The sequence below is a fragment of the Sphaerodactylus townsendi genome, linkage group LG01 (assembly GCF_021028975.2).
Source record: "Sphaerodactylus townsendi isolate TG3544 linkage group LG01, MPM_Stown_v2.3, whole genome shotgun sequence".
Classification (NCBI taxonomy): Eukaryota; Metazoa; Chordata; class Lepidosauria; order Squamata; family Sphaerodactylidae; genus Sphaerodactylus; species Sphaerodactylus townsendi.
In genome coordinates, this window is record NC_059425.1 from 80,663,384 (window position 1) to 80,674,466 (window position 11,083).

General features: G+C 40.8%; 1 protein-coding gene across 2 annotated transcripts in view; it reads left to right on the forward strand.

Annotated features, from left to right (window-relative positions):
• Window positions 1-9,126, forward strand: part of ADSS2 (adenylosuccinate synthase 2) — a 59,896-nt gene extending 50,770 nt beyond the window's left edge. For both annotated transcript variants that reach the window (XM_048484969.1, XM_048484980.1), the window contains 3 exons: window positions 1,873-1,970; window positions 3,361-3,510; window positions 4,330-9,126. In XM_048484969.1, the coding sequence (XP_048340926.1) occupies window positions 1,873-1,970; window positions 3,361-3,510; window positions 4,330-4,382 (301 nt within the window). In that variant the 3' untranslated portion in view covers window positions 4,383-9,126. The remainder of the gene's footprint in view (window positions 1-1,872; window positions 1,971-3,360; window positions 3,511-4,329) is intronic.
• The last annotated feature ends 1,957 nt before the right edge of the window (window positions 9,127-11,083 follow it).

An 11,083-nucleotide genomic window follows, 5' to 3' on the forward strand; every position in this document is an offset into this window, starting at 1 on the left:
AAACTGCTTCCTTTAAAATTAGTAATTATAAAAGGCTACATTTTTATTCTAGCTGCTGTTTTCTAAGCTTACCTTATTTGGAAAAATGTTACAAGAAGTATATTAGTGCTGACTGTGCGCAGTGTCGGTTTTGGAAGTTATTTCCTTCTATTCATTGTTATGGCTTCTGTGCAGTCCCGCATGAGGTCCTGCACAGTCCCAGGCCTGTGAGAGAATGATTTCCAAAGATTTCTGGAAGATTCATGAAATTAGGATTGCTTCCCCTCCCACTGCAGAGGGAGAGGTAGATTTGGACTTTGTGTTGTTTTGTTGAATATTGGTTAATTGTTTTTAGGTAATGTTTTCAGGAATTTTTATCTGAATGTTAGGAATTTTTATATGGACATGATGCTGTTTTTATTATAATGCCAGAAGCATTTTTAGATTGTTGTGACCCAGCCTGTATTTGAAGGGCAGGATAGGAAGCAAATAAATAAAGTATACAAGTATACAAAGTATACAAATTCTCTAAAGAATTTTATGAGTCTTTGCTTAGTATCCTTCCATATCCATTTTATTGAAGTTTACGTAAGGTCATAAAAATGTTTAAGGTTTTAGGTCACAGAAATCGTTTATCATTTTCTGTTTATTGTACAGTGCTTATACGAATGGGAATGTTGGTATTGTAGATTCCTTGATTGAACTTTTATTCAGAGTAAGTGTACCAACTTTCCTGGACTGTGTATTCTTGGTGAATAATTTCTATATTATTCAAAAAACAACAACACCCTGGAGTTGGAAGAGGGTTTCGATCATGACTCCAAGGCCAACTCTGAGGACATTTTGATGCAGAAGATATAGTGGGGGAACCTACTCCAGTTTCTCCCATAGATGATCTAAAGCTCTGTTCAGAGGAAATCATTAGAATGGTTGAAGCAGCAGAAGTAGACTATCTTTCAACTGAACCCAGACCTTCTGATATTATCATGAAGGCACTTTTTGTTTCAGATTCAGGACCCTGGATATAGCCACCAGCATATGGGCATCAGGACCAGCATCAGACAGAAAGCCTTTATAGAATTAAAGAGGAAGGCTGCAAATTCCTGTTCCATCCCCCACAGTCTAACTCCTTAGTCACATGAGTAATTCCATCCAAGTACAAAAGAAGGGAGCACATTCATGCCTCCTGGACAAAGAGTGTAGAAACTGGACACCTAGGCCAGAAAATTTACTCATCAGGGCGCTAGGTCTCAAAGTATCCAATTTCGCCCCAATTATGGAAAGTTACCAAATTGTCCTTGTGGGACAGGATGGCACAGTTTGAATTCCTCCCAGAGGACAAATGGCTTCTAGTCAACATTTATTTGCTGAGTGTCAGAAATTAGGCAGGCCAGTGCAGCCATGCATATTACTGATTACTGTAGGGCTGTGGGTTCGGGAGTAGTGCTGAGATGACACTGTGCTCAGGTTGTTGGCATTTCTCATGGACACGAGAGCCAAAGTAAAAGACCTCCTGTTTGAGGGGAAGGATCTTTTAAAGAACCAAACAGATGCTGTCCTTGTCATGTTCTGTACGAACAAATTAACAGCCAACTTGCTTAGTATCTTTCTATCATCAAGCCCTCTGTTCAAGCTACTTCCCAGTACTTCCTGAGACATTTCATTTACTATCAGCAGGAAAGGGCTTATAGATACCAAGGTTGTAGGAAATCTAGGTGAACAGAGGTAACCTGTTTCATATTCAAATATTGATTTAAACAGCTTAAATTATTTGTAAATTTCACAGATCCATATTTTCCTTTCAAACCAAGATTATACCTTCTTAAAGTAAATTTAATTCACTTACACATTAGTATGTATTAAACTAAATGTCATTATTTCATTTTATAACAGCTTGGCTCTTACCAAAATGGACATTATGGATGTACTTCCAGAAATTAAAGTTGGTGTTGCATATAAAATAAATGATAAAATAATACCTCATTTTCCAGGTGAGTTATTGATTGTGTTCATGTTATAATATAGATGATTAAAGTGGTGTGTGTTTGCAAGAGTAATATCACAACTTTCATTTGTACTGAAGTTCTAGTTCATTTGCAAGAAGATTAAAAGCAGGATCCAAACCAGAGATAAGACTGAACTAAATTACCATATCAGTGTAAATAAAAGCACAGCAGCACTAAATTAATAAAATGCAAATGCTATAACTATTAAACAGTTTTTTTATCACATCCTTAAGGTATGCTAAAAATGGGTGCTAAATAAACATGTTTGGGGAGCATGTTGCAGAGTTGAGATTCTACAACAAAACAAGCCCTTGTACAACAGCCTAACCTCTGCAGGTGGGAGCATTTGAAGCAAAGCATCAGTAAATTATTGCAGTGAATGGGCAGCTTCACATAAAAGAAGGCAGTACATCAGGTACTCTGGTCCCAAGCCAATTGTAGCTGGGATTACTTTGATTGGTGTAGTATTTACAGTTCCCCCATTATTACTGTTCCCCCATCATTACATTAGCTAGACAATCTTGGTGTACATACTGTTCTTTCTGCTCATGATCAACCTTAGACTTTTCTTTCCCTCCATCTCACCTGTGCAAAGGATTTGGGAGAAACCCAAAAAAACCTTGTATTTTGTAATTGGTTCATTTGAGAGAGCCTTGGCTATTTTGGACAGTCAGACTTTTGTTTTTTCTTATTTTTAGCAGAAAAAACAAACAAACAAAAACCCCTGGCTGCCTGAAAGCCTTCTATAGGGCTAAATGGAAAGGGTGACAGAAGTCTGGCTGCTGTGCTCCTAGTGTGAAAGCCCAAGAGGAAGCCAACTACAGTAGAACCTCGAAAATCGGCGATAATCCGTCTGGAGATTATTGGCAATTTTCGAGGACGGCGTATTTTGAGGTACGCAGTTTGCACATGCGTGAATGCCGTTTGCGTACCTCTGCGGCCGCCGAAAATCGAGGCGGCCGACGATTTTAGATGGTGGAAATCAGCGCCTGGCAGTCGTCGATTTCTGAAATTGACGATTGTCGAAGGCACCGATTTTTGGGGTTCTACTGTATAATCAGCTCTGCCCTCAGGGAATGCCCTGGCCAGCCCCCATGCTGGGATCTGATTGGACACCAGTAGAACTCCGCGGTGGCACACACATCTGGCAGAAGGGGTAAACACCAGCTGGGGGGCACACCAACACACCAACACCATCCTGCACTGCCTGGTCTCCCCCTCCCCTCCCCCCGTAGGAATGGGCCATTCAAACTTGGGGATGCAGAGGTTCACAACCTGAATTGTTAGACCACTTCTAGTCTTGATGTCACTGGCAGCAGAACAAGGCAGTACAATAAATTTTACATTTGTACATCATTGTTATGTTTCTTCTCAGCAAACCAGGAAGTCTTAAATAAAGTAGAGGTACAATATGAGACACTTCCAGGATGGAACACAGACATATCAAATGCAAGGACGTTTGATGATCTTCCTGTAAATGCACAAAACTATGTTCGATTTATAGAAATGGAGCTAGGGGTTCCAGGTAAGCAAGTGGGCATATAATTCAAATGACACATTTTGTTACTGAAAATTGTATAACACTTATTCTTCCCATTTGTACACTTCTTGTAGATATTTGTGTACTTTTTGCAAGTATGTTTCTATGAAGTATAATTGCTAATACTGTAAGGGTAAAGTAGCCGTGCAGCTCATTATTTCTATAGGTATTTACTCCTAGAAATGATTGCTCATGCAAGTCATATTCAATGAAACTGATGCATTAAGGTTTGTATGCTCAGCTTTCAGAACTGGAATTGATCTTCCAGTTTATTCACTGACTTTTTGTTTCTAGATCACCTTACTTAGCCTAAAAGAGGCAATTATCTTAATCTGTAACAGTTATTATTGTTGAAATTACTGTTCTGGAGTAAAATAATGATTGGTAAGTTTTAAGATGGATTTTTGGATTGTGTATTCAGCTCATCTACCAAGTGTCAGTTTCCTCCATTTATAAATCTGATACTTCCATATTCCACATTTGTTTCAGAGGTCATGATTATCGCTGGCCAATTTTCAGTTTTAAGAGCCGTTTAGCTTGGTTTCAAATGCTGCAGTTTAATATGTTAGATGTTGCAAAATAGTTTGCAAAATGTGTAGTTTTGCTGGTGAACCTAAAGATTCTTGGGACCAGTTGCAGTGCCTGGCTGAATTGCTTGAAGAACTCTGTCCATGGGCCAACTGGGCAACTGTACAGTATTAAATAATACGATGCATATTTGGTCCAGAGATGGTTGCTATTACTGTAAACCTACTAATTTAGGAAGATGTTATCTTTGATGTAAAAATATTTTTGTGTTTGCAGTGAAATGGATTGGAGTAGGAAAATCCAGGGAGTCAATGATCCAGCTCTTCTAAAGATACTGGATTCTTGGAAGAAAGCACACTCCTCAAAGAAACTGCTCATTCCTTGTATCTCCTATTCATAACCCACAAACAATGACTTTTGGAAGGATGGTCCTTGTATGTTAAAGAGCTAGATTGCTGTAGACAAAAACTGCTACTCTTGTGAAGATTTTGGCGTTTATCAATATAAGTTATCACAAATTCCAGAACATTTGTCACAGTTGCCACCTTTTTTTATCTTGCTGCCTCCAGATTTTTCTTTCAGATGTTTATTCCATCTCTTCCTTTGAACATCTTGGATCACATTACTTTCATGAGCATGTGTCTTCATTGTCTCTGGTTTTGCTGATGTTTCTTCCTGAAATTTTAGATGCTTAAAATAATTAATGCAGTTTTGCACATAATGCTTTTCATTATCATTTGTACTCCTTAAGCTGTTATTAACTTTATGGCTGCTGTTGTCATGTATAATTAAAAAAGAGAGATGATTTTATAATGATGAAGAAAACTAAAATTTTGTTACAGTTTTTATTAAAACTAGTGTGATGATAAGGTGGGAATTTGAAAGCGGTACTTAATATGTATATAGTGCAGCAACTTAATTTATAAATGAAGATACTCAAAACATGTTGTGGGTGTATTATGCTCTCTGCTCTAAGTCATTCATAATAGTTTTTCTATGATACTTTTGAGTTTCAGCTTTTTGTCAGTCAGTCCAATGATCCATTAGTTCATTAGCCTAATGCCAAATAACCAGTGCCAGTTATTTAAAGGATGACAGAAAATAAAATGAAGAAACATTGCATAAATTACGAACACACGAAGTTCTGGCAGGCAGATTTAGAGATTCCTTCGGCTACCTAGCTTAATAGTCACTGAAGACAGCAGGTTTTTTTCTTGTTTGCTTTTAAAGCTTGAATGTATTATTGACAAGTATGCAAAGACAATACAGTACATCTCATGTTTGTGTCTTGCCAAAGCCCTTTATTTTGATTTCAGAACACACCTGTTAATTTGATTGCTTACCTTTGGTAGTGAAGAGGAGTAACTTGTTTCATTTTTTTTCCAGCACACTCTGCACCAGTCTCATGACTGTTTCTTCCTTGATCATTATCTTGGAAGGTGAAGAATGGTGGTGTTTTTTTCAGTTCCTACATAATTCTTCCATATCTTTGCTTATTTTAGTCTTTTCTTCATTGCAGTGATATTATTTAGAATAGGGGGAGCACTGAACACAGTACTCAAGATGTGGAAGTACACTGATAAGTTGTTAAAGAGTTACAGTTGCCAGTTAGTGCTTAATCTGCATTCAGAGGAGTACTGGGGGAAAATGGTGTCCGGGGGCAACATCTGCTCTGGGCACCTGCCCCCCTGCGCCCCACTTACCTTAGTCGGCGGCTATTCCGGCAGCGGTGGTCCCAGCGGCTCCTCTGGCAGTGGCGGTCCCGGGCAGCCTGGCAGGGCCAGGCCTGGTGGGGCTGGGTTGAAGGGCATCCGGTGGCAGCCCAGCCAGGCTGCTCCTTCAGCCGGTGGAGGCTCCTGGTGGGGTTGGGCCAAGGGGCGCCCGGTGGGCCAAAGCAGCTGGGCCAGGAGCCTGCTGCGGGCTGCCCCTCAGCCCGGCCCTGCCAGGCTGCGCCTTGAGCTGGCGGAGCCCCCCCACCCCTGAGTCGCTTGTTGTTGAGCTGCAGCCGCAGGCCAGTTCCTGCCTGAGAGTCAACCTGTGGCCGCGGCTCGCAGCTCAGACGGGCGCCTGAGACTGGCTCCTGCTTCTCCAGCCTCCCTGCTGACAGGGAGGCTGACTCTCAGGCAGGAGTCGGCTTGCACCGAGGGAGCCGCAGGGCGCCAGCTGAATCCTGCAAAGACCCGCCAGGTAACCCCCCATGTGATCAAATAGTGTGCACCCCATTAGCAGTACGCCACTGTCTGTACTATGTGTAAACAACACTGATAAACTAGATGGCTGGAAAATGCCAGATTTCTCATTGCACTGGACTCTAAAATTTGGATTCTGATGGCTAGAAATTGGACATAGTTTTCCAGTTCTGTTTATGACTGTAATGCATGAAATGATCCAGAAAATACATTTTAAAGATTTCAGCTCTGGTTCTGAGTCTTAAAAAATCCATTTGAGCGCTCAAACGTATTATCAAAAGAGTATTATTTTTACTGGGAAGAGGGAGAAGAGGGCTTAAACTATTTTCTGTGAAAATGCCACCCTAACTTTCTGTGAAAGTTGGCAGTAATTTGTGACTATGTTGTCAGCAGTATATGAATAAACAGGTGTTTGGCTTTCATTCCTGTGCTCCATTCCCCTCACAGACTTCCAGTATTATGTGAGACATCCCTATTTTAACACTATTCTAGCATTTTCTGTTAAAAAGAGCTGAGATTTTCTATATACTTACCAGCTTTACTGCCTGAGTTCTATTATTAGAGGAATAAGCTCATTGTAATATGAGTCGCATTGTGGAAAAGAGGGACTGCTGTGTCTCAAAATATAGAACCATTATAAGACTATATGGTTTTTACTTTTTCCAAGTGCCTCTAAGTCTCAAATTCGCCTTCTAATATAATGTATAATGCAAACTATTTTAGAAAAACTAATGGTTTTAAGTTTAATGTGTTTGGTAAGATAGAGACCATGTTTCCTCATTGGATCTGTTCACACAGCAGAAATGAAACATCCTGCAGATGTTTTTTAAAAAGATCCATTTGGGGTTTTTGTGTTTGCTCTGGGAAGAGAACATAAGCGTTGCCAGCCAAAATGGTTCTTTTTTCCAGCCTGCTGGCTGATGGAGCTCTTGTCAATTTCATAGTTGCCCCTCATTTTGTGTGCTGCTGCAGAGATTCTCCTGCATCTGCCATTTGGTAAAGGTTTCCCACGGAGATTTCTTCTGCTTGCAGCTCATCCACACACAATTTCCATGTAAAAAGTAGATTAATAAAGTTTGTTTTGCCTGGTGATCCTGCGCACATGTCGTTTTACATTTTTTTTGGTTTTTTGAGGGGAATATCTGAGAAATTATGGTGACACAAACATCCACACATACTGCAGCTTCTCTAATCAGGTATGCATAGCTTTGCAGACATCCCCCTCAAAACAAAGGAAAAATTGCCCATTTGTGGGATTGCCAGGCAAAACAAACTATTCATCTATTTTTTCACATGGAAATTGTGTGTGGATGTGCTGCAAGCAGAGGAATATGTGGATGAGCTGCAAGCATGGGGAACATTTACAGAGAATTTCTTCTGCAGCACACAAAATGGTGGGCACAAACAGCAAAAAGAAAGTAAGAGGATTGGGCGGAGAAATAAAGTGTCTCCTGCCTGCTTTTGTTCGTTCAGCAAGCAGGAGACATCTTCAACCAGAGTTGGGGGGAAAGATCACTCGTTTAGCAACTTTTGGGTTGAGAGAAATAAAACATCTTGAGGATGTTTTGGGGACAGAGTTGTGTGAACCTCATCCCCAACACACTTTTTATAACGTCCTCAAGACGTTTTATTTCTGCTGTGCGGAAATCACCATTCTGACTTAACTATGCCTATTCAGATATGTTAACATGATATGTTAATATGTTAACATGATATTAATATGTTAACATGAAATTTCTTTTTAATCTCTCCTGTAGTGTTTTTGATATTTCATGCTTTGTTCAGGGCAATCAGTTGAGCTTATGTTTTCAACCAGCCATCCACTACAAGATTTGAAGTTTTTTTTAACCTAGCATTGAGTCTTTAAAAAGCATCATTGTGTTTTGATTGAGAACAAGGTTTCTTAGTAATTCTTCCAATAATAGTCATAGCTAATATGTGCATGGTTAATTTCCATTGTAGACATAGTACAGAGCAAACATGTACTATTTATTTTTCTCAATTTATTTCCATTGGTGTAGTTTTTCTAGTTACCCTTGCTCTGGAACACTACATTAATTAAATGTGACATTTATTTCATGAGATTACATGTTTCTGCACAAAGAAAATGTTATTGTATGGTTTATTTTGTAATATGCTACAAATATATGAGGTATACATTTGATCTCATAGATGGTTTTGAAACTGATAAGAATCTCTGTGCACAACAAGCACCAGTTTTTTATTAAGAACTAGTCCTGTTCTAGTATCCAAGGCTTTTCTCTTGCCTTCAGTGATAACACCCACAATATAAATCCCTTAGTGTTGTCTCAGGACATATTTCTGCTATAATTTACCATTTTTGTAGGTGTATCTGAACTGCAGAATTGAGGTAGATCTACTTCCAGGTTCTCAGTAGTTGTAACTTTCCAGGTTTGTTATTTCCTACAATAAGAATAATGAGGAATGGGTTTGTAGAGTTGTGCAAAACTGTATCTGCATTGTCAGTCTCTACTTCCTCCAGCCTGTCCAACCAACTTGTTAATTCTCATGGTTACAGCATAGGATGGAAGTTGGCTGGACATTCTTTGGTAGGAAGCATCCTGCTCCATCACTAAAGTGTATAATAAAATGAGCCTTTTTGTCCCTTCCATTTTATCAATTAATTTGGAATTGTCCTGGTGGATAGCCAAAAGTAGATGTGATCCTAGCAAGCCTCCTGGTTCAATTTGTGGCATTTCCAGTTAAAAGTATCAGACAGTAGGTGATGTAAAAGACCACTGCCTGAGACCTGGGAAAGCTTCTGCTCTGGACACACCAATGGTCTTACATAGTATATGGCAGATTCATGTATATGTATGAAATATGCTTTTTGAAAACTGTTTAATAGACTGAAAAAAATTCATATCTGTCTCTGTGTCAATGATCTGTAGTGTCTGTGCAGAAAGGTGAAATATTCAAATACAATGAAATATCTTACTTAAGTAAATGTAAACAGCACCACTGTAATTAAGTAGAGACCAAGGTGTGTGACACATGTTCCTGTTCCAAAATTAAAACAAATTTCATTCAAAGCAGGAGAAAGATAGAGTATAACTGTGTGCGCATGGAAGCAGGCAACAATGGAGTGGATCAAAGAAAATATTTTCATGACCAGCTTTGGTAAAATTAAGTGCATTTTGATCCCAGGATGGAGAGAGACTGGAGGCATTTATTTCTAGTATGCTTCCTGTACTATTGTAATCCCTTCCTTCCCCTTCGGGATGGCATACATTAGGGGTCTCCAAACGATGGCCTACAGGCCACATCTGGTCCATAGCAGAGCCTGGTGTTTAGTTTTTTAAGCTGCTGCCTCCGCATTACATGTGGAGTGCAGGGGCAGCAGGCACACAGCTGAATACACAGGTCCAGTATTCAATTCTGTGCACCACCTCCGAACATCTTGTGGCGCCCAGAGGCAACGTGTAAAGTTGAACACTGCACCTGGCCGGGGGAGAGGAGTTCCTTTTTTAAAAAAAAGGCATTTTTATTCATCATACACCTTTTTCCCCCTAATGTAAGCATGGGGGGATTGTTTTGTTTTTGGTCCATAAATATACAATACATTATGTAGTTCTTGTACTGAAGAGTTTGGAGACCCCTGGCATATCTGATGGGAAAAAAGATTGACAATGGGACGTCATAAAACAGTTATCTATATATCTAATTCTTTTATTGTGTCCCCTAAGTGAGATACCTAAATCCACAATAGGGGCACACTTGCCCCAAATACATTTCTTCTAAGTTTGGGTACTCCCCAAGTTGGCAAAAAATCTGAAAACTAAAAAAGGGAGGATTAAGTTTCCCTTCAAAATTAAAAGGCGTTATCTGCACAAATGCAAATAATGCACTTACCTCAGGATGCCAGTGGTCATGTAGCCCAGAAGCCACACTGGGCCCTCCAGAGGCCTCTGTGTGCCTGCCCAAAGAAGTCCAAGTGAGCTGCTGAGTGAGGAAGGGAAGCCTCACCACACCTGCCTGGAGGTATCTGGGCAAGGTGCAAAAAGAGAGGAAGGGAAGCAGAGACAAAGCTCTAAGGGGGAAGAGGGGTGCGCGACGCACTGGGTGCGCGCCTCTGTGGGGACGTGGCAGAGGCATTCTGGGGCAGGATGGGGCGAAGGACACACTAGTGCACTAGGCGCTTTCCCCCCTTGCTGCACCTCTGAAGGGAAGCCTCAGCACACCTGCCTGGAGCCATCTGGTCAAGCTGCCAAGAGATGGGAGGGAAGCCTTGGCGTGTCTGTCCAGAATGGTCCAGGCAAGCTGCTGAGAGAGGAAAAGAGAAATGGGGGTACTGAAGCCTTGGTGTGCCTGCCCAGAACAGTACAGAAGAGTTTCTGTGCGGGGGGAACCCTCATCACACCCAACTCAATGGCTTTGGGTAAGTCGCTGAGAGCAGGGCTGGAAGAGGGGAGTCTCCAGAGAAGTGGGGATAGGAGTGAGGAGAGGAAGCAAGGGGAGGCCAAAGTGGGATGGCTACTTCCGCAGGTTTCTTGTGGATCCCCACTTGTAAACCTACTAATGGTGGTGGAAGAAATTGGATTGAGAGAACTCTTCTCCCTCTCCCATAATACTAGGCTTTGGAGAAACCCAGTGATTTTGATGGATAACAGATTTGGAACAAAAAGGGGGGGGAACACTTCTTTATTCAAGTATTTAAACTAGGGAGTTCACAGTCAATGGACAAAATGATGGCCATTAGCATAGATGGCCAGGGACTGTACAGGTTCAGGGAGGATAAGTCTATCAATAACTACTAGCCACAGTTACTGAAGGGAACCTCCATTTTCAGAAGCGGTAAACCTCTGGGTACCAGGGAAACA